The sequence below is a fragment of the Nyctibius grandis genome, chromosome Z (genome assembly GCF_013368605.1).
Source record: "Nyctibius grandis isolate bNycGra1 chromosome Z, bNycGra1.pri, whole genome shotgun sequence".
Taxonomy (NCBI): Eukaryota; Metazoa; Chordata; class Aves; order Nyctibiiformes; family Nyctibiidae; genus Nyctibius; species Nyctibius grandis.
The window spans coordinates 96,739,472-96,762,917 of record NC_090695.1 but is presented as its reverse complement, the minus strand read 5'-3'; the positions used below and the strand labels follow the sequence as shown (position 1 = coordinate 96,762,917).

The window sequence follows — 23,446 nt, the reverse complement described above, 5'->3', positions numbered from 1 at the left end:
CACTGCTTCGTGCGGACGGGATCTCAGGGGACAAGCAGGGGATGGAGAAGGAAGAGTGGGTGCCCAGCTTGACATGGTGAGAAGGGAAGATTAGGACTCCAAAAGCTCCTGGCCCCACTGCACCCCACAATGCTGACCAGCCATGCAGACCCCACGCGTGGAGGGACGGGTGGCTGTGGCATGCTTCCGAGGGCCCCCAGGCACTTGTGCCCACCAGTGCTGCCCCTTCGGCGCGGCAGAGCTCACCTCCAGCTCGTAGGCGTCCTTGCCCTGTGTGAGAGGCGACCCAGCAGCCTCTCCCCCGCCCTCCCCGGTCAGCAGGGTCCGCAATCGCGTGATCTCCGCAGCCAGGCGGTTATTCAGCTCCTGGGAAGAGGAGGAGAGTCGTTGTGGGAAGGGGGAGCGTCGCCACGGCTCGGCGCAGAGCCCACTGCGCTGCCCATCACACCTGTCCTGGCTGTCCCAGGCACAGGGGGGACCCTCACCTGGTTGTGGGCGTTGAGCTCCTGGTTCTCCCGCTGGCACTGGCGGAGGGCCTGCCTCTCAGCCTCCAGCGCCTGCGCCAGGTGGGCGTTCTCCAAACACTTCTGCGAGTACTGCTCCGAAAGCACCTCCAGCTCCCGCTGCACCGACTGCAGCTCCTCCCTGGCAAAACACACGCCGGGTAGTGCCCTCCCCGCACACCCCCACACGTGCCCACTCCTCCTCCAGCACCCCAGGACAACCCAACATGGATCTAAGCACTGAGGAGGAGGACTTGCATACTCCTTTTCAGAAGAACCTCAAGCCCAGAGCGAGTGAGCCCTTCCCTCCCCTGGCACAGCAGTGCCTGAGCACCAAAGGGGACGAGAGGTCTTTCTCTAGGAGGTTACATGGCAGGACTTCCTCAAGGTTCCAAAAACCGAGCTGAGATCTATCAAGTTTGCTCTGGGCGCTCAGGATCAGGTATATTTGCACACCTACACATCTGATGTCGGTGCATCAAGGTTAATAAAGCTGCTCGGCTGTTTTGCTCAGCTCCCATGTGAGAACAGGCAACTAACGATAGGACAAGAGGACACAGCCTCAAGCTTCGCCAGGGAGGTTCAGGTTGGACATTAGGAAGCATTTCTTCTCAGCAAGGGTCATTAGCCATTGGAAGGGGCTGCCCAGGGAGGTGGTGGAGTCACCATCTCTGGAGGTGTTTAAGAAAAGACTGGACATGGCACTTAGTGTCATGGTCTAGTTGACATGGTGGTGTCAGGGCAATGGTTGGACTCGATGATCCCAGAGGGCTCTTCCAACCTGATTGAGTCTGTGATTCTGTGTGATTCTGTGACAGTCTTACCATGAAAAGCTAAGCGCTTTCCCCTCGCCTGGCTAGATTTGGTTGAGCAACCCTCCCGCTGCAGCTGGAAGTGCAGCACCATGTCTGCACATCTGCTACTTCTGGTGACCTTAAAGCAGCTGAATTTGGGTAGTGTGGGGACGTTGACTTGAAGCCCGAAAGATTATGGGCAACCAGGAGCCTCCGATGTGCGCAGGACCAAGGGAAAAGGTCCCTGCGACAACAGCTCTGTCCCTAACTCATTGTCGAAATCAAAGGGGAGAAAGGGGTCTCCACACACGTGATCTCCCTGCGAGACACAGCGACAGACGGGAGGATGATGATGGTCTTACAGGTATTGCCTTCGGAGGGCCTCGATGTCAGCGTTGACGCTGCTGATCTGGGAGCGCTGGGACTTCTCCAGCTCTCGCTCCAGCTCCTCCCGGTGTGCGTTCTTCATGGCTTCAATGGCTGCGTGAGACAGCACAATGTCAGCACCCACCACTGCTCCACCCAAGGGAGTTTTTGTTTGCTTGTTTTCTAAAGGAACAAAACCCAAGTAATCCCAGGGAACCTCGCACTGCTTCGTGGCCCCCTCAGTCTGTGCCCCTGGCTGCAAAGCAGCAAAGGGGCTTTGCAAATCTCACTGTAAAGTCCAAACAATTGTCCAATTCACGTGGTGTTTCCTGGACTGTGGGACTCCTAACGCAGAGACCCTGGGTTCCAGCACTTTAGAACTCCCCAGGGCACTGAAGAATGAATTCAGTGTGGAATTGGCAGTAAATTAACCACAGGAACGACTAACGCCTTTGTGAGATGGAACAGAAAAGGGATCAGACCGTGTTACAGCCAAGGAGAGGGGCACCAAGCCTGGAGAAGGACCAGGAGATAGGCCTCCATCCAAAACGCATGTCCCACCAGCCTCTCCCCACCTCCCTGTGATCCCCACCCAGCCCTCATCCCACCCCACGCTCTGCTCCTCCACACTGGAGCAAACCCCATCCCCATGTCCCCATCAACACGGAGCTGCCCCACCGCAGGGGACCCACTGGCTTGTCCCTGTACCTGAAATGGTGGCAGCCGTCTCTTCTGCCAGCAGGCGGTCCTTCTCCTCCCGCAGCTTCTCCAGCTCCCGCTGGTGCTGTCGCTGCAGGTCCTCGATCTTCTTCTGGTGTGTCTCCTCCATGGCTGCAAAGCCCCTTTCACATGTTGCCTGCAAAAGGGACGAGGGGAAGGGGTTGGCGTGGGAGCACGGGGCTGGCATCACAGCAGTGGTGAGCCTGACAGGAGCCACATGCCAGCGGGTAGGTGGGCACCCAGCTTCCATCATGGGGATCTTCTCCCTCCCCAACCACGAGGAGCCGGCCGACGGACCTCACAAGCTCAGTGCTTGTCCTGCAGTCACTCAACCACTAACAGCCCCAGTGAAAGGGAAGGACAGGATAGGTCTGGGGTCAGACCCGATCAGGGAATGCAAATATATGTTAAAAACAATTTTAAAAGCCTACTGTGCCCCTTCTGCTCTCCTTTGCAATACCTGATTTTACGCAGCCACCTCTGGGGTGGAAAGCACATGACTCGTGACAGCAACAGGACCTTAATTCCCAAGCAAGTATCGCTTCAAATGCTGCACAGGCAATTAATTGCTAATTGAATTACTATGAGTGAACTTAGGCCAGGACATGGGAGCAGCACTCTGGGGATTCAGGAGTCACCAGCCGTGAGATCCTGACTTACAGCCTGGTCCTGCCCCAGGCACAAACCCCACTCCTGCCTCTGCAGCGGGACAAACCCAAAAGCCCGTTTGCAGTTCAGCAGCCAGCCCAGCCACCCCCCACGCGTGTCGGGATCCCGGGCAGAGCCACGGCTGCAGCACAGACAGGACAGCAAAGCCACAGGCAGGGGCGAGCCACAAGCCGGGAAGGGGAACGCAGCGGGGACGCGGTGCACGAGCCCCGACAGACATCTGGGGCCAACCCTGATGCCAATCGCTGCGTCGGGCTTTTAATGTTACGGGCTGGCTTTATTTCCTGATTTCAATGGGTTTCTTCTTGATTCACACTCATGTTTTCCACGGGAAGCGAGAGCTGTCACCTAGGGACCACCGGGGCTCCACGGGCAATCTAAGGGGGACAACTTCACTCCCTCAGTGACCAAAGTGCTCATGACAGTCTAACACCCGCTGACCTGCACTAACACACACTCCTCGCACTGCTTCCCTGTCTAATGCTCTGTGTCCCGTCCCACTCTCATTCCCAATTTTCAGCCCCGGTGCATTTATTCCTCCCCTTTAAGTTTGGATCCTGACACATTCTTCATTTGCTCAGTGGGGTTTTTTGTTTTTTTGAAGCTCATAACTCCGTGCCAGAACCTGTCTGGACTTGGCTGGCTACGGAGCGGCACGAAGCAGCCTTGCAGGATCCTTCGTTACACCTCTAATGCTGGAGGAAAATGGTGAATGCTCCTCCGTGGGGCTGGCTGGAGAGTCAGTGTTCAATGTATTGTAAATGCATTGCGATAAACCCAGGACGTTTGCACATGTACAAACCCGAATCTCACGTCACTGATGTTACATTCTCCATCAGCTCCACAGGAGAAGAATCGAGTACATTTTTAACCTGTAAAGCGGACAGGTTTGCCATCGCCTGGTCAGCTTTCTAACCAAGGGATGTTCCTATTTTGCTGTCTGTCCCTCTGCTTCCTACAGAGGTGCAGAGGCTGGTTTGCTCTGCCCAGAAGATGCTGCTCGCCTTCCCACCAGGCAAACTGCAACTTGGCAGAGCAAACCTGAAAACAGAGGTGGGAGGTCAGGTTCGTTGCTTGCTGTTATTTTTCAGCCTCTATTTTGGTTCTGGGCTTTTTGCTTTTTCCAAAGCAAGAACATCCCCCGGTACCAGCGTCCCTGTTTGGTGCCTGGATGACCTGAGCAGGAGGTTCAAGAAAGGTTTTACCTTCCTAAGGGTTAAGATGGAGGAGATAGCGTTCAGTGAACACCACCGCTTCCCTCCCATCTCCCCTGCAGCTCTCCCTCCCCTGGACACCCAATTCACCCCTGATGGGACGCAGAACTACTGCTCTCCCCAGGCTAAAGCCAGCTTTCAGCTTAGAGCTGAGCCATGCTTTACCCCCAGCCCAAATGTGCGCTGAGGATCTCGTGGCTGGTACCAAGCTCTTCCACGTTTTTGCCACCTCTGAAGAACGACTGCTCCATGAAAGCCTGCCCTAAACCCAGTTCCTAACTGGAAATGCTCTCCGATCAAAAGCAAACCACCAAAGCCAAGAGGGTTTTTTAGACGCTGTACCATCTCAGGCCAGTTTTACAGCCAGCCCTGACTGGTGGAGCAATCTGAACGCAGGCACTTCGTTGCTGCTGGGTTTTTCTGCCCCCAGCCTGGGGTTCCCGTAACTGTGCACTGTTTGTTGTGTAAAGAACCGCTGGTGTGCAACACCAGGGTGGTTCTCCTTGCAGCAGAGGAGCTTTGCTTTGCTACAGAATTTGGCATCTGTTGGCAGCTGCCTTCTCCAGGAACATACATTTTGAGAACATTAAGTTTCCATTTCAGCTCCCATTTTTGAGGGAAGCAGAGACAGACTGGAGACTTGATCAGACTGGGAAAGACAGAGCTGAGGAATGCTTTTAAAGAGAAGACATGAACAAAACGTACGCCTCAGGTATGAGGAGAAACACTACAGTCTTCATATTGAACGATAATGTGAAGTTATCAAGCTACTTCGAAACCCTCCCTCCTTCTACACGTAGAGACCATCTCCAGTAATCGACCCTCCCACTGAGACAAAGCCCTCAGCAATGCATTTAGAATACCCTAGCATGGAGAAAAAGAAAATGCCATGCTTTACACAGGCCTTTCTAACACTTCGGGGCTTCCTTCGGCCTGCTGGCTCTTTGGGGGGATGCCAGCTTGGCAAGCAAACCTCGGGACCAAACGCACCCTCCCGTACGCTCAGCAGCAGAAAGCACAAAGCGTTAAACATATCAAGACCTTTAAATTTTCAAAGTCCTTCTGGTATTTTTCCCTCAAGGTGGAAGCGTTCCCCTCCAGATGCTTGTTCTCCAGCTCGTCCCTCATGACGTTCATCTGGGCCTCCAGCTCCTGGATGCGTTCCCTCAGGCCGTGCATGGAGTCCAGGTCGCTGCTGGGGCCCTGCCCGGTGCCACCCGCCTCATCGGCCACCCAGGCGTCCCCATCGCCCGGGCCTGCTGCAGGGGACACCTCCGAGTGCTGCCTCTGGTACTCGTCCAGGGTCTCCTGCAGGCGCTGCAGGTTCTGGCTGTAGTGCTCCTGCAGCGCCTGCAGCTCCTCGCCGTGGATGACCTGCAGCTCCTTGATCTTGGCCTGGAACTTGTCCTCCAGCATTTGCATCTGCTCCAGGTGATACCGCTCCATGTTCTGCTTGTCACGGACGATAGCATCCAGCTGGTTGAGGCCCTCCGTCCTCTCGGCCTTCAGAGCATCCTCTGTCCTATTTAGCTGCTCTATCACGTTTCGAATCTCCTCCTCATACCGTCCCTGTAACTCGCTCAAGCTCTTGCTGTGTTTATGCTCTTCTTCCTCCAAGAGCCTTTGCTGACTGTCAAGCTGGGACACCTTTGCTTTGAGGTCGGCGTTCTCCCGTTCAAGCATGGCGATCACCTCGCCGTACTCACCCTGCTGCTTTCGAAGCAAGTCTTCGTACTCATCCCGAAGGAGAGAGACCGTCTTCACACGCTCTTGGCAGAGCGCGTCCATGCTCTGCAAGGACTCCTTGTAGGACTTCAGCTCTCTCTCGTACTCCAGTCGGACTTTGCAAGCAGCATAACAAACCTGAGCCTGAACAATTGCATCTTGGACTAACAAAGAGGAATACCGTTCAAGGTCTCCCATGCACGAATGATATGAAAGACTCTGAGATATCTTCAGGAGCTTCTGATAGTCTCTCATTGCCTCCTCAGGAGGCAGAGAGAGTAAGGCAACAGATATCTCCTTCAGAACATTTGATTTGTCCTTTAGTTGTTGGGCAAGATCTTCCTGAATGGAAACAAGAGCTTCACTACTACGGTCCGGCAGGCTGCCAATCTCCTCCACCTTGACTAATTCCTGACGCGGCACCATTTGGAGACAGCTCCCGTCCCAGGAGATTTGTGTTCTTTCTGAAGCATCTTTTTGAATTTCAAGTGCTTCAGAAATCTGATGCATAACTCTGTCAAAATCAGGAGTCCTATACGCTTTGATGATCTCCTCCAACATGCACTTATGCTGCTGGAGAGCTGTTTTGGTATTATGGAGGTCTTCTTCGATTGTTTTTAATCTCTGATGAAAAGATTCCCTCATTTTCTGTGCGACAAACCCAAGTTCTGCCTTGATCAACGTAGTATCTGCTACAGCGCTGAGAAAACATGGAGGAAAGCCCAAACCTGTTGTTTCTGTTTTGCCCTCGGCTTCTCCTTCTCTGGTGCTCAAGCGCACTCTCAGCTCCTCCACCTGGCTCCAGAACTCCCCTTCCAGCAGCAGCTTCTTAGATAGGACACTGGCCAAGTCGACTGCTGTGTGAGAAACATTTGCTGGCTCCAACAAAACCACCTCAGCTGTTCCCTGGATCTCCCTCAGAAGCCGAGATATCTCAGAGCTTGCATTTTTCAAAGACTCCGCTATTTGGTTGATGAGAGCGGCCTCAAATGCCACTCTCTCAGAAAGCCATCTCAGCTGGCTGGCGTCAAACATTTCCGCTCGCTGCTCCTTGGAGACGTGCTCCTCTTCTCCCAGAAAACCTCCTTGTGGAGCGGGGCTTTCCGCGATAAGACTTTCACTCTGCTGATACTCCGAGGGGACTGGCGCCCCTCTCAAGGCTTGGATTGCGTTTGATAAGGTCGTTTCCATGCTGGACAGAGTAACAAGGAACAAATCACCCTCTTCTTCCTTGTCTGATTTGGGCAAAGATCTTAGCTGCTCCCTGCACTTCTCTAAGCAAGTCAGCGCTTGATCATTTTTCATTTGGAAACCTCCCAGCTCGCTAACGTGATTTTCTATGAGCTTGAACTTTTCCTGCCTCTCACTCTCCAGCTGCGAGATCAAAGCACTGACTTGGGATAAGCTGGTCTGAAGTTGTTCCCGCAGCTGAGACTCTGTGCTGGCCCACTGATGGTGGAGGGCGATGAGCGTCTCCTGATTATGGCCGTGCTGGCTTTCAAGCTTCATTGTTACATCTTTAAGTTTTTCCTCTGTAATATAAAGCTTGGTTTCCAGGGAATGGATGATCGAGAGATAGGTCTCAGAGTCACTTGTCCCTGATGATGGGTAACCAAGCGCTGGCTCTGATGACATGCTTTCTTCAGACAGCGATCTGTCTTGGCTTGTGTCTGAGGAGGTACTGCTCGTCCAGTTTTTCTCTGATCCATCTGGATGGATGTATTTTTGGCACTGGATGCTCGAGAAACGGATTCTTTGCCTCTTGGCCCCCATGATTCCTACATCAGGCTTTGCTAAGGCTTTCTGAACTAACTCTTGGTCCTGGAGCTCTACAGCTTTGGACGGGGAGCCGAACTCTTCTGCTTGCCTCTGGCTGGTCTCAAGAACCTCCTCCTCCTCTTCCTCCTTCAGTGCGTAAGTCAGAGCTGGGAGGACATCCTGAGTTTGCAGAGGCTGCCCCAGCTGGGATGGATGACTTTCATCAGCCTCGAGATTTGGCCCAAGGTCTTCTGCCTCCTCAGCACATGGACCTGTGCCTACACTGGCTAATTTCTTTATAGCCTCCTCCTTGGCCTTTAGCCTTACTTTAGTCTCCTCTAAACTGCTATCTAAAGCAACCATTTTAACCAAAGCCTCACTGAGATCTTGATCTTTCTTCTCCACAATTCTCAAGTGCATTTCCTTCACATGTCTCAGCTCTTCTTCTTTTTCTTTCAGCACCTTCTGCACACCCTGGAACTGATCCGACACCTCCTCAAACGATTGCTCCAGATTGTGGTAGTTGGTCTCTTCCATTTTCAACTTTGCTTGCAGCTTTGCAACTTCGTTATCCGACTCGGCAACCTGATTCATGAGCTCGTGGAACCGACATTTGATCTGATCTCTCTCTCTTTCAAGCTCCTTGATGTGCTCTGTGAGCTTCTGGATGCTGGCCTCCTTCATCACCAGCTGCTCCTCCAGCTGGTGGACAAGCTCGCTGCCTTCAAACTTTGCACTCAGCTTCTCCTTCTGCAGAATCTCCATTTGCTGCTCGTTATTTTGCAGCTGGTTCTCATACTCATTGGCCTTATCCTCCACTTCCTTCAGGCTCCGTATTAAAACCTGCTTTTCCCTCTCGCAGCTCTCCAGCAAAGCCTCATAATTCTTCTGCAGCTTCTCTTCCATGAGGATCCGCGTATGCTCGCTAGCGTTCAGCTGCCTGCTCAGGTCCGCGATCCTGTCTTGGAGCCGCTGCACCTCCTTCTGATGGTCCCTCTGCAAAGCCTGCTGCATCTCCAGGTCCCGCAGCTCCTGGGTCTTCTCCAGGAGCAGAGCCTCCACGCTCTTCAGCTTCTGCTCGCTGGCCTTCAGCTGGGAGCTGAGCATGGCCTCGCCGTGCTGCCACTCCTCCAGCTGCTCTTTGGCTTTCTCTTTTTCGCTTCTCAGGTCGCTCTTGAGCTTGGCCAGGGTCTGCTCCTTGATGGAAAGCTCGGCCGCCGCGTTACTGAGCCTCGCCTGCAGGCTCTGAATCTCGGCTTCGTGGTGCCGGATCACGTCCTTGGCCTCGGCGTAGCTGCGCTTCAGCGACTGAATCTGCTGATTGATCAGCTCTTGACGCTGGCATTGGGCTTCCAGCTCGCTTTGGAGGTCTTGGTTGACTTTGTGGAGCCTCTGCCAGGCACCTGATGGCGAGGCGGCCACCTCGGTCTTAAAAAAATTGATTAAATACTAGATTAGTAACACTCTTGGCTCTCCCTTCTGAGTGTCACACCTCTGGCCAGGCAGGCCACGGAAAAGCTCCTCGCAGCGATTTGGCTGCTACCCACATGCTCCAATTGGGATGATTTGTTCTCGGCACAATTTTTTTTTGTTTGTTTTAACCAACTTTTTTTTTTTGGTTTGGTTTTTGGTTTTTTGAATGAGCGACAACTGCTTTCCAGTAACAGAAAACATGGACCACAACATCAAAACAGCTGTACAGTAACAGGCTAAAAGGAAAATAAAAAACCAACCAAAATCAAATAGAACCAAAAAACAATGAAAAAGAAACACCAGCAGTAAAACAGAGACGGACAGAAGAGAGAAAAACGGGAAGGGTGAGGAGGAGGAGGGGATGGGAACAGGTGGAGAAGAAAGGAACTGTTTTTTTTTTAGCGTGTGTGTTCGTTTGGTTGTGAAACAAAAAGTGCACAGTTCGGGTAACACAGTCCTACCGACGAAAAGCAATAACAGAAAGTGAGGTGACAGCAAATGACATCACATCCCACCCAAACGCAGGGAGCCAGGACAGCCGGCGTGGCGATGTCATTTTTGTGACTGCCAAACAGGACTTAGTAGCTGCTCATCGTATTAAAGAGATGTTGTTACGCTAAGGTTTAAGACTAGGGAGGCTCTAATTTCTCTACCTGCAAAAAAAAAACCCACCCAAAACCAACAAAGGACAAAATAAAAAGCCCGACAAGTGAAGGGAGGGAAAAGGTGTGATGAGAATGTAAAATAAAAGAAACCAACCTTTGTGAGAGTCAAACCAAAGCAATGTAGCATGCAAAGAGAAAACTCACAGAGAGAGTCATGCAAAAGGCGACAGAAATTATCTATCTTTAAAAAAAATACACAGACAGGAAGAGGCGAGAGAAGCACAGCGTTAAGCCTAGGAATTTGGCCTGCCTTGCTGTACTCTGGTTGCTGATAAGGAAAGCCCACAGATGTGACACTCAGTTATGTTAAGTTAAATTTCATGCTTTACACCAAAAACATGCAAGAACATCCGCCCGGGATAGGTTAGTACGTGACCCCTCCCGCCCGCCGTGACCGGAGCCAGGGGATGTCTCCGGTCCGTTTGCGAGGAGCAGGAGCCCCCGCCGTTTCTCCCAGTAGGGTTTGAAGTTGGGGTGCCCCGTCCCAAGGAAGCTCAGAGCGACAGAGGGGTTACACGAGGCTGGAGAGGCTTCGGTGCACGGCACATGCATCGGGGTGGGTATCTCAGCAGCTGCCTTACGAGACGTGCAGCGTCTTTTATGTCGGGGCAGTGCTTGGGGGTCTGTACAGGGCTGCTCAGGCTGCCCAGGAGGGGTTGGTGCCCCCCAGGCAGCTCAGGAGGGACGGGCTGGCAGCAGTCAGGCTCCTCCATCGTCCCTCCCCATAGACAACGCAGGAACCGCTCCAAAATTAGGCGGGATGGAGGTGGGGTGCACATGAAATTCAGAGGGTCCATCCAAAAAAATGCTGTGATGTTTGTCCCTAGTCTGGAGCTGCAGAACCCCTCCAGTGATTCCACTCCCTCCACCCCAGCAGGGTTTGGTGGAGTTACTCCTTTCTTCAACAGCACTTTAATCCCTCTGCTCCCAGGGAAACATAAGGGAAATCCCCAGAACAATTAGACTGGAGCAAGCAAAGGATTCCAACCCTTCCAAAAAACCCTCTCCAACTTCTAGGTCAAAGTTTGGGTCACTTCTCATGGCAGCAATGATTTGGTCAGCCCTTCTGCAGACCTCCCCTCTTGTCCCCCCTTCCTCATATCGAGGAGCTACGGCCACCTTCAACGCAGCCAGTCTGACAGTGGATTCAGCATCCAGCTTTTAGCCCCATTCCCTGATTTTTCCAGCCTCCAGGCAAAGGGAGGTCGGACGCCTTTGCCCAAGGGAGGTGGGAATTAGTTACTCTTCCAACACTGTCAAGTGAAAAGGGAACTCCTCCAAGCAAGCGCTGTCAGGTCGGGGGCTCCAGAAATAAATGCATTAATAACTCCTCCAAGGAGATCACTGGCAAGGAAGGCAAGATGCCCCCCTACCTGGGCTGGCTCCACTGCCTGCGCAACTTTTTCAGGGGGAAATTTCGCCTGTGAGAAATACGGGCGCAAGGTTCAGCGTCGACATGGGGTTTGCTGCCACAGGAGCGCAGCGTGCGGCCACACACGGCCGCTTCGATCCTCAGCCAGTTTGGCCAAGTCCATTTGAGCTTGTAGGCTTTGCTGAAAGGCATCTTGTAACATAAGAAACCACCAAAAAGTGATCCAAGACAACAGGTTGTCCCGGTGCAAATCCCGCTCTGGCTGCAGCAAACAGGCCCACGGGATACACCTGCATGTGCTGTGTTTGCCCACGTAACTGCCACACTAACTCCCTGGCCAGGGGCAACTGCTGGGGCTATAAGATGCTTAGGAACCTTATGTGCACCCCACTGCCTAAGGGGGGTATCTGGGGCACAGAAAGGGGGAAACAGCTGCTGCACAGGCAAACACAGTACAGGATGGGTCAGAGGGGGACTTTGCTGAGGTCCCATCTGTCTACGATGGCTGTGTTTTGTTTTCCTTTGGGGACACCATCAGGTAACGCTATCTTCTGCCTCCTGCATCGCAGATCAGAGGTTTTGTTTAGCAGATGATCCTGGTAAGGCTACAGAATTAGCAAGATGTGCAAGAAGGTGAAACCTCTTGGAGCCCACTCAATGGTGCACATCTCTGCGTCCACGAGGATGCCCCCATGAACACCCTGGACTGAAGCCCACCAGGGTCCCCCTCAGGCACAGAGGAACATGGATTTCTCTCTCCTCCCCGCTCTCCTACCTGCAACACGTAGCCCTCCCGGGCGCTCTGCTCCCGGCCCAGTGCCACTTTCAGCTGGTCCTGCAGGTGCCGGTTCTGCTCCAGGAGCTCCAGGGCCTCCTTCTGCTTCTGCTCCAGCTGGAGGGACACGAACAGAGACAGCATCCAGGGAGTGGGCAGGGGGTCAGCCATAAGGAGCAAGCGGCTCGGAGGGGACGTAGAGCAGAATGAACGGGGCTTTTGATGGCACCGCTGCTTTGCTTTGCTCTGGGAGCTGGATTTCATTTTGCCAGGGAAAATCCCTCCCCCCTGCAAGAACTAAGTTAGGCATTAGTTTAATTCGTAAAGCTCACTGGCACCAGCTCGTGCCAGGCATGACCCAGGCAAATCCCAGCCCGGTTCAGATCGGTGATACTCCTGGTTACTCCACGCCTGCACCCCTTTCATTCCTGCTAATACACCTTAATCCCAACTAACAACAACCTCTGTTATCCCAGGCGTGGACCTCTTCCAAGCGAGCTGAGTCTCCTCCTTTCTTTTCCTAAAATCGTAAGATTGTTTGATGTAGGCTCCGCAAAAAGGGACCCTTTGTGGCGTGTGCTACCACTCAAGCCAGTTTATAGTTTTGTAGAAACAAATCTCTACAGCTGCAGAGGCACAGGGAATTATGAGCTTGAATTTAGAGTCTGGGTGATACACATCAATTGTACCCACCTCACCAGAGGCAGGCTGGCTAACAACCAACAGAAGTGTAGGCTGCGTTGGCTGGGAGAGGGTAACGAAGTGCCACCCTTGCAAGAGCAGCCCTTTCTGCAGCTGTGGGAATACGAAAGCTGCTGGCAGAGCTGAACGGGGACGGACATGGATCTGGGCCCTCCCAGCTCCCCAGGGACCCTACAGCATCCCCACTCGTTGCTGTTATGAAGCAGGAATAAATGCAGCTTTTTTAAGCCTTGCTCAGGCTTCCTACAGTTCCTGCAGCGGCCTGAAGGCCATGTCGGCAGGCAGCCTGCACCCCACCCACCCCGCTTTACCTCCTTCTCCAGCAGCGTGGTCAAGTGCTGCTTCGCCAGCCCCTCGTCCCGCTCGTCGGCGTGGGCGAGGTGCAGGGGTGCGATGGGGATCTGCTTCTCCTCCCGCAGCGGGGTGGTCTCCACCTGGTGCCAGCGCTGCTCGATCTCCACGTGGACGTTCTGCGGTTTGATGTCCGCCGGGACGGGCAGGATCCGGTCCACCTCCATCCTCAACGCCTCTTCCGACCCTGCCCCATCCACAGCATCGATCATCTCGAAGCGCTTGCGCCGCTCCTCCCGCCGCCGCGCCCGCTCCCGCTCCAGCTCGCCCGGGTCGGCGTCGGTGGCACCGGCGTCCCTGGGGAAGGCGCCAGAGCCGCTCTTGGAGGAGTCTGCAGCGTTCGCACGCTCCTGCGCCAGGGCTTGCTGGATGGGGCGAAATTCAGCCCAGTCAAAGGTCTTGGACCGTCCTTCTCGCCTGCGCTCCCGGGCGCGGCTCCGCTTCTGCTCCAGGTCCAGCTCAGCTTGCTCCGCATCCGGCTTCTCGCTCGGCTTTGGACCAGTCTCAAAGGAAGAGCTTGTTTTGCTTTTCTCTTCCGGCAGGGAGCTGCAAGGACAGAGAGACGGTGAAGGAGAGAGTCAGTGGGTGCTCAAGACGGCCAGGTGCTCCCACGCATGCCTCGAAGAGCTGGGTGGAAAGGGGCTGCTGGAAGCCCAAGCCAATGCCATGTGGGTGCCCCCCTGCCCCTCCATATCCCGTCGCCTCTCGGGCGCGGGAGCCACCGCTGCCCTTCCCCGGGGTCGCGCTGGTGTGCAAAGCCTTGGTGCAAGCGGCCCCGGCTGCTCCTGGGCACCCCCAAGCCCCTGGAGAGCGGCTCAACTCAACCTCGCTCCTCCTCGGCAGCCGCCCTGGGGCCGGCGACCATGACCCAGCAGCAGCCTGCGGCCAAGGCAGCGACCCCGAACCGTCCTGCCAGGCAGGGACGAGGCTTTGCCAGCTCCTCCGGCGCCCGCCGGCTGCGGGGCTCCATGCACACACGCCGGTCGACGCGGCCATAGTCACGTGCTTGCAGGGAGGATGCCACCAGTCCCACCAAAGTCGGTCTGGCTTCAGAGCTGCGGGGCGGAGAAGCACAGAGCAGCCCCCAGAGGTCTTGGATAACAGGGGGAAGGTTTTCCTCGAGCTTGGCAAAGTCAGGGTATTAATGGGTCGAAAACTTCTCCGTGCCACTATCTGCACTGAAGGCACAGATCTCCCCTGGGGCAACCAGCCTTGAGGGCAGCCACCCCGGCACAGGGGCTGCACGCCCTGTGTGCAGTTGTGGGTGCAGCAAGGAGAGCAAGAGTTATTCAACACACTGCGGAAGTCACTGAAAATATCAATTTCTCAAGCAAGGAATGATTTTTAGTGCTGAGTTAGAGGGTGGTGGGTTGAGAGGGGAGACATACTCATCAAGCAGGGGAGGTTAATAGGGGAAGGCAACACCGTTTCCAACCTATGGATAATCCATAATGTAGTATTAGCTTATTGAACGTAGACATGCCAGCCTGGTAACATGCAGACCAAAATTAACAAAAGAAAACAGCAGTATGCTACGTTTGCAGAGGAAGCCTGCCCCAAGGGAGCAGCAGGCATTTGCTGAACCCTCTTTGCTACCAGAAGCCTCCGAGATGCCTCCTGAGGCACAGCCCAGCTGCTCAGACTGACTCCTGCCTCTCCCCCCTCCCAGGACAACCACAGCATCCCCCCCGGGCTCCAACCTCCAGCGCAGCCTCGACAAGCTTCTAGAAGAGCGCAGTGGGAAGAGCTGGAAAGCAGCTCCCCGGGCCCTTCGCTGCAGGCAAACCACGGCTAACAGGGGCTCTGACCCACGGGACCGCATGCACCGAGACTGCCACGACCGGGAGGGAGCAGCAGCAGCATGGCTTCTCCTCCCGCCTTGCTCACACCCCCCAGCTCCCGCAGCCAACAACCTCCCGTATGTGCATGTGCCCAAAACAAAGAACGGAGCAGAAGAGATGGCTCTGCATGGGTCCAGGGCTAGTATCTTCCGATGCGCTTTCATCCACGATCAAACCGCAGGCTCATTAGAGCTGGGTTTTGAGAAACTGGCAGTTACAGGCTAAAACCAGCTCGGAGATAATTCCTTCTTCAGCTCTGTCACTTGCAGCTAATAAAACAAACCCAAAAGGCACCACGATGAAACCTCCTCGCTCCTCAGCCGTTAGGAGATACCGTCTGACTCCGAAGCCAGGCGCTCAATCTGGAGTCAGTCAGTGATTACAGCTGCATTTCACATAAGTAAAGCAGGGATGAGATGGAGTCTGAAAATGGAGAAGACTGCAAGGAAAAAAAGGGGGTCCTGGGGCCCCTCGGACGTTGTTGAGAGACAGAAATGATGCTGCTCTAAATACCAGGTGGAAGGATCTCGGCATTTCTAGAGGTGACATCTCTTGCGAGCTCATTTCTCCTCTGCTGCTTTCCAAAGAGCGTGGGATGTGTGTCAGGGAGCGGAGGGACGGCCGCTGGGAACCGAGTTAAGAGACTCTAAAGACTGACCCGAAGTTTCTCACTTCATCTCCCACAAGTGCCCCATGGCTATTAATTCTACTCAAGCATTTCACTTCTCCTCCGTCCCAGACAAATTAATTCACATCACATGGAGGGGGGGGGTGTCTTTGCCTCGCAATGGGATTTATAGGTCAAAAGAAATAGTTGGTTTTTTTAATACAGGTGGCTGTGGGAGCGGTGCAAGCTGTGAGCCGAGCACGCTGCCGCAGCGTGCAACCAGCACGTGAACGCTGCAGGGAACTGGGGGACACTGGGAAACTCAGCCTCACCGAGGCTGGCAGCTGAACAAGGACCCAGTGCTGAAGCAGCCACCTTCTTTCTTGTGGGTATTTTATACCTGCATGGTCATCGTTAGCAGAGCGTAATTAGTGCCTCTGCAGACTGCGGGGCACTGCTGAGGGCAGGGAGCAGTGCAGCACCTGCCCCCTCCCCGGGTGCTGACACACACAGCAATATAAACAGTAATTAGGACTTGAGTAACCCAGAAAACGTGTGTTTGGCTCGGTGGAGGCACGGTAGCGGGTTAATGAGACGCGGCGGAGGGCTGCAGGAGCACGCGGAGTCAGACTGGCCCCGGGGACTGGGTGAACGCCACCACCCTCCTGGCACAGCCGAGCATCCAGACTACCGTCCCCCTCGCACCCTGGCCATGCTGTGCGGACGTGCCACCTCTCCACCACGAGCCTTTGGCAGTCTGTCCTTTGGCTGTCCAGCAGCCCCGTCCACAAGCCGCTCCCCGGGGGCAGACGTTAACGATGTGCCCGAAGCCAGGCGGGCCGGGCTGGGACACCCCACGCACCCACGTGCTACAGCAAAGGGCTTGTGAGCAGGCACCGGGTGAACACAGCCCCGCTTCACGCACGGCACAGCCCTGCAGCTCCCAGCAACAACTTCTCAGCAACGTGACTAACCCACGCCAGACTCTACCCCATCCGAAACCAGCTTGGTGGAAAACAACCAAAGTGTGCCTATAATTCGCTTTTCCCCAGCTCAAGGCTGAGATTCCCAGTCTATTTATGCAGCGTAACAAGTTACTGCCCAACTGGTACCTGCACTGGGACCCTCCCACTGGGGTAAGCCAAGTCAAACCACTTCACGTGGGCTCAGAGCAGCTGCAGAGCACAGGACTATGGTGCTGCAATAACCTGTTAGGCTATAAATCTATCTGGCTCTTTAAAGGTAGGGAGGTCGCCTCAAATTTCCTTGGTCTTCATCTTCATATCTAGTCACATCGGAAGATACCAGTGTGGGGAAACCAAGTGTCAAGACCAGGTTGCTTCTTCCCTTCTCTCTGGCTTTTATTTAAAGCAAAAAAAAAAAAAGGAGGGGAAAAAAAAAGAAAATAAAGAAAAATAAATGGAAACTGCAGGACTTCCCATCCGAGGTGCAGAAAAGGAGGAGCATGCAGTGAATCACGAGATATACAAACCACAAAACGTTAATACAGGAGAGAACACAGTTTTCCAACCTGGGCTTCAGCACGGATAGTTTCAAAGAGAAGTTTTTCCTGGGATTGCATGGAAATCAAACATACACAGGAGTGAGGAGAGAGGCGGCTTCCCCAAGACCCCCGCGAGATCCACCAGAGCTCGGGCAGGGCTGGGAAACGGTGGCCGAGTGCCAAGCGGGATGGGGAAGGAGAGGCTGGAGCATCTCCAGGTCAACAGCACCAGGTGAGAAGAGCCATTCCATCAACGCGGGGACAAACCTGGCAAAAACCTGCTCGCTGCAGCTATGGTAAGGACAGGAGCCGGAGTTAACGGTGCGGCCGTGTCCATGAAGCCTGTAAGAGGTGGCCTGTACGAGCGCGGCTGGCACGGGCAGCTGTGAGGAGGTCAAACACCCTTTACCCGCAGCCGCAAGCGCTCACAGAAGGTACTCTGTGAAGCTGGGGGGTCCCTTCCTCTGGCACTGAGGGCAGGAGCAGACGCGAGCATTGCTAACGTGTACGGGGAATGAGCTGCGGCAGCTGTCTGGAAGATCAAAAGAGGAGGGAAGACGATTCCCTGGCTGGAGTTTAAAATATATCAGAGCCAAACAGCTTCTAAATTGAACCCTGGGCTCGTGCTGCCGTGACCCGTGGAGGGGATGGGCAGCTCGTGCTGAACAGTAGCCAGAGGAAAGGGGGAACCCAGCACAACTGAATCCAAGTGGTTTCACAATACCTGGTGGGAATCCAGAGAAGCCTTGATATAGGAACAGTATTTCATATTCCTACGCACAAATTAAAGCCACATTTTCAACCCTCTTTGAAATCTGCACGCGTTAAGAGTAACTCAGCATATCAGCATCCCCACAAAGCGTGTCCAAATTAAGCCCAGAGAGAGGGATGTGAGAAAGAGCCGCAGCTTCCAGGAACGGACAGGCTCAGAAAGAGGAAAGAAGGGGGATAAGGGAAGAGTTACTCCTGCACAGCAAACCAGACAACTGCAGGGGCTGCTGAACTCCCTCCTTTACCTTGTCACATCGGGAGCAGTGGTGGGGCGAACGTGCTTCATGATGGTCTGGATCCAGTTGCGGCGAATGCCCGACGTCATGGCGGAGAGGGTGAACTCCCCTTCCTTCGTCTAGGCAGAGAGGAGGACCAGCTTAGAGCAGCTGATTGCACCCACCACCACCTTCCCACCCCCTACAACACCACCCTGCACCCAGCCCCGAGCACCCAGCGCCAGGGCACCTCTGAGGCTGAGAAAAAAAACTTCCCTTTCCCCCCTCTGTTTTTTGTGAATCAAAAAACTGGCTCTCAAACCCCAGGCCACAGCTCTCTAATGCTGTGGGGATGCTGGGTGGCCTCTCTTAGGTGTTTGGGGAGATGTTTCCCTTGCCACAGCCGAGCATCCCCAAGCAGCAGCACAGCACGAGCAGCCCCGTCGGCTGTCCTGCAGCTGGACTCTTCCTCCTCCCCACGTTGTCCTTACGTGGATCTGGAAGCCGTAGTTTCGCTGCACCGGGTACTCAGTAACATCGTAGCACGTGGATAAATCGATTTCTCCATCCAGGTCAGCTGCCTGGAGAAGGAAGAGGTAAAATAAGCTGCGATGCTTTGCAACCCCAAAGCGCAGTGGGCTCGCAGGGAGGCACGCAGCAGGTCCTCGAGAAGCACAAAGCCCTGAAGAGCAAGCAATGCTCCGGGACCTCAGTATCTGGGACGACAACCTGCCCAGGGTCAGTCTGGGAGCAGCTGGGGCTCCCCTGGGTGCAGAGCGATGGGTCAAACGCTGATGGGGAAGACACTTACCTCCTCCGCCACTGAATCCCGGTAGTATCTCAGGCTCTGGTCGGTCAGCACAAACCAGTGCTTCTTCCACTAGGAAAGAACCAAGACAGGGCAATCACAACCCTGCTCCTTCCCTACCAGCAGAGCCCAGGCAGCTCGTCACAGGTCAGCCGGCAGAGTGACCTCGCAGCCTCTCCCCTCCCAGCTTCGCACCCGCCTTCACCGAGGGACCCTCCCGGGGAGAAGGGGACACCCGAACAGGCAGCGATGCAAGGGACACCGTGATGGTCTGCACTGCCAGGACCCCGATTTCCCCAGCGCTGCCGCACCGGCAGAGCGCCGGCCCCTCAGCGGCACCAACCCTGCATGTGATGGTGAAACACCGCGAGAGCCACGGGGACAGTCAGAGCCTTCCCATTAGCCCCACTGGCAAGACGATGCCTTCAGTGGGTGCCCTTAAAGCCTTGGAGGGACCTTTTTTTTTAAAAAAAAAGCAGTAAAACATTCATGTTGTCTCTGCAGTACCTAGAAGTTGAGTTGGAGCCCATCTCTAAGGCTCCGACAGAGCAGCACGTCCCACATCCCTCCGGGAACGGACAGGAGGAAAGTGGCAGCGGTTGCTTCCCTCAGTGCCAACTCAGAGGCATTTACTTATTTCTTGGCCTTGCCATTTCCCCGGTGCTCAGGGGACCTTATCGGAGCCTCATTACTGACGCCAAAGAGGCTGCTGGGTCACAAGGGAGATGAGACTAATAGAGAACGGGAACACAAAACCAGCGCTGCTATCCAAGCTGCTCCCTAGAAACCCACGACACGATATCCAGCTGTGGGGCTTTGAAACCTCCCCAGGACAGAGCACCAGCTATTCCTGCTCCAAGACAAACACCGTTTGGCACAGGGCTCGCACACAACCACTGCTGCCTGGCTCCAGAGCTCTGTCAACCCCCTGGAGCTGCTCTGCCCAAGCGCCTACATCTGGTTTCTCCCATCTGGAGCATGGCCCAAAACTGATCTACCCTGCAAGGACATCAAGGGTTTTTTTCAGCGCCGAGAGCAGCCCCGGGACGTCGGAGTGGGCGTCAGCTGCCAGAAACCGGGACCGACTGTGGCACCGAAGACGGACGCGAAGGGCAGAGCTTCCCCCGGCCTCACCTGCCCGTCCTCGTACTGCTTTGTCAACCAGCCCTTCTTGAAGTTCAGCAGGTCGGGCTGCAAGAAAGGAGAGAGGCGATCAGAGGGGAGGGAAGAAGTGTCTACGCCCAGAAAACAACAGCAGCGGCTTGATAAAACACAGCGCAGCAATAAAAGAGAGCAGCAACAGTTAAATCAGATCATCATACTGCGTGGAGCTAAATGTTTGCTCCCAGGAGGAACAGGCACTCGCTGTATGGTTTATCCAGGCTGTCTCTTTCCTAGCACTTCTCTTGCCATTTCCTACTGTTACACCAGCATTAGAGAGGAAGGAGAAGCAAGGAATTAGCAAGACTGCAGGCAGTTTTGTGCCTCTATTACATACTACAAAGGAAAAACTTTGTGCTACTCATGCAAGGCTGCAGGGTTTTCAACGAGGCTGAGTTCCCAAGGCTGGAAATACAGGGAATCCCAGCACTGCACATCCCAAACGACACCTGCTCTTTCCTCCAAAGTAGGTGCATCGGGATGGTGAAGCTCTGAGAAAAGCAACCAAGACGGCGTGGGATAACTCCCGCCAGCCCTTCCTCGCAGCCCTGCCCGCGCGCGGGGAAGGATGCGGTGGAAATGCTTTCGCTCCCTCGAGGCTGAGCTCCTCCAGCTGCTCCACGTGCTGCAGAGTGGAGGAGGAAAGGACAGCAGCATGTGAAATACAGCTGCAGCATCTGAAACGGGCTACAGCAAGGGGAGCAATGGAAAACTGGGGGCTGGAAGCCTATTCTATAAAAGCTATGCTGTGGGGCAGCACATCCCACATTTGAGTGCTCCCACAGTGGTGGGAACCCAGCCCCACTCCACAAAAACACAGGGGACAGTGAATGCCACCTTGCCTTTCCTGAATCCCTAGAGAAGGAGGAGGAGGGAGCGGGCAGACGCCAGCCTGAGCAGCCCTGGCTGGGATGTGGCTGCCGGTGATAACCCCGCCGAGCCCCACCAGGACCTGCTGATGAGGCAGCAATAAGCCATGAACAAACTATAGAGAAAATTGCATTTGCCATGACTACATCCATCTCTGAAGGATGCTACGAGAGCTGGGCATCCTGATCTCAGCCCTAATTTACCCTGAGAGGGCGATACCACCACGTGCCTGCTTCTCTGTCGAAGCGTAGGTGGGATCACGGTCCCTGCGTCTGGGTCCTGTTTAAGCTCTTTCTTGCACAACAGGAGAGCGTCCAGCAAAGGATCTACATTTTGGATGAAAAATAACCAACTTCTTGCACCTTTTTATTACCACCAAGGATGTAAAATCTTGTGGCTGGACAAGTCTACATGAAAAGCTACTACAGAAATGCTAAGCTACTGCATTTTTCAAGAAGTCCTTCAACAGAAGCTGCCCATCCACCAAAAATGCAGCTCGGATTTACAACGGCTGTGTAATCTTTTTGAGAGATCAGCAAGTGTATTTATTTTGTTCCTACAGGAGGGTGGCGAGTGAGAGGAGAGCGTTTTGTGTTTGTTCTGTACTGTTTGCCTCCAGGTCTGGTGAGCATTTGAAGCACGCAAAGGGAGGGAAGCTGAGGAGGGCAGGTTCAGCCCTTCCTCGCAGCCTTCGTCCCACTCACACCCGCTTGCAACCACATCAACATCAAGGAAGCAGCACTGGAAAACTAGGCCGTGTGTTAGCTCCCCTTAACACGCCAAGAGGGAAGCGTGAAGCCAAGTCACTGAAACCTGCTTCAAATCCCAGCGTATCCCATGTCCTACGTACTGGCTATGGGGAAAGCAGCAGACAGCCCAGTTTTCACTGGACCTGCCTGGGAAGGGCCTCTCACGTCCTCCCCCAAGGCAAAGGACACAGCCCCAGTGGCTCACCGTCATAGAGGACTCCGTGGACCTCCTGTCCAGCGACTTTGCCCGGCGATGCGGGGACAGAGGAGACGCAGACACATCCAGGATGGAGCCCACAGCGGCACCTTCGCAAGTGAAGTCCTGTGGAAACAGCGTTAGCCCAGATCAGCGCAGGAACTAGGACAGCGAGTCACACCCTCTTGGCTCACGGCATAAAAATCCATGTATTTAAGGGGCATCTCAGGCTCAGAACAAGTGTCATTTCTTTGGCAATACATTTTTTTTGTCCTCTCAGGCATTAATTTGTTCCCAATATATCTAAGCGTATCTGGGACTCTCAAGCCTGCCTGTTTCTTTCGTTACTTCACCCCAGCCTGATGTGTCCTGCCATGCCAGATCTGAAGTTTCCCTCTTTCTATTTTGGAGGAAGGAGAAAAGAGCCTGATTTTCCACTCTGATCTGCAGCAGAGCAGCAAGCAGCAAACCTGCACAGACTGAGAACACACAACCATTTGGCTCCTGCGTGAGCCTGCCTGTGACTCCAGATCCCCTGCTCTACCCAGGGACAAACCCTATAGCTAAACCCTATAGCTAAACCCTCTATCCTGGGCTGCTGGATCCCAGGTGCCACCCTCCAAACCCCACCACGAGACCTCGGCTGAGCAGCTCACCCGTTTCCGTGGGAAAACCCTCTTCTCACTCCTGCCCTGCCGTGTCTCACTGGAAAGGGCAGCCCCGGCCGACACGTTCGTCTCCATGTGCTCCGCGTTCTCGATATCTAACGCCTCAAATTTTTCGATGACCTGGGATCGCCTGGAAAACAGAGAGAAAGGGGAAACCAGAGCGGGTTTAAACACCAGAACAGCAACTGCGCCGAGCTGTACAATCTCACAGATGTAAGGCTGCAGAATTGCTCGACCCAGTGTTCATGCACACGTGGCTTTTGGTCCCTGTTTCTCTGCAAGCTCTAGCGTGCACAAATCCAGGGCCAAACGCCCCGATCAGACACGCACTGTTTTACCTCCAGCCAAAGTGGGGAAAAAAAAAAACCTCACGCTACTCAGCTCCACAAATAGTATCTTCTTAAATATCTAGAAAACCTTTGCAAAACCAGCAATAACTTTTTTCCTTGTGAATTTTACAGCCCTTTGAGAAGCAGGGATTATTGAGCAGCTTCAGCTTAAGCTTTGTCTTTACTCTCTAGCACTGCAGCTATCGATGGCCCCCCAGGCCACAGAGCAGAGACACATCAGACCAAGCTGGAGTGCAGAGGTAACAGGTACCTATGGTCACCCTGTGTGTTCACTGCAATAGATACCCTAAAAAAAAATCAACCCCACACAGGGAATGTCCACAGGATTGAGGAGTGTTCATAGGTGCCTCCAGACAACAGGTCTGGCTTGCAGGGTGTGCCAGCTGAAGAGGCATGAGGAGGTGAAGAGCACCCTGTGCAGGCACAGCAAGGCATCCCCTGCAACACCCCGGGGCTCTACCCTCCTCTCAAACTGGTCTGCAAATCCAGTATGGACAGCAGGGAGTACAACTGGGGCTCTCGGACACCGCCTCGGTGGTCCATCACACCATGGCACACATGTCTCTGAGGATGGAGGAGAGCTATGAAGAAAGGTGGATGGAGCAGGAGCCAACCCCAG

General features: G+C 54.3%; 1 protein-coding gene across 3 annotated transcripts in view; it reads right to left on the bottom strand.

Annotated features, from left to right (window-relative positions):
• Positions 1–23,446, bottom strand: part of MPRIP (myosin phosphatase Rho interacting protein) — a 78,486-nt gene that overhangs the window by 6,735 nt on the left and 48,305 nt on the right. For 2 of the 3 annotated variants that reach the window (XM_068422234.1, XM_068422236.1), the window contains exons 8-19: positions 22,466–22,607; positions 21,819–21,935; positions 19,968–20,024; positions 18,837–18,905; positions 18,517–18,606; positions 18,056–18,165; positions 13,048–13,633; positions 12,035–12,151; positions 2,372–2,519; positions 1,660–1,777; positions 486–645; positions 247–366 (exon numbers count right to left, since the gene is read on the bottom strand). In XM_068422234.1, coding sequence (XP_068278335.1) covers positions 247–366; positions 486–645; positions 1,660–1,777; positions 2,372–2,519; positions 12,035–12,151; positions 13,048–13,633; positions 18,056–18,165; positions 18,517–18,606; positions 18,837–18,905; positions 19,968–20,024; positions 21,819–21,935; positions 22,466–22,607 — 1,834 coding nt within the window. Of the gene's footprint in view, positions 1–246; positions 367–485; positions 646–1,659; positions 1,778–2,371; positions 2,520–5,307; positions 9,178–12,034; positions 12,152–13,047; positions 13,634–18,055; positions 18,166–18,516; positions 18,607–18,836; positions 18,906–19,967; positions 20,025–21,818; positions 21,936–22,465; positions 22,608–23,446 lie in introns of all 3 variants that reach the window. The other variant, XM_068422235.1, reaches the window with a different exon arrangement.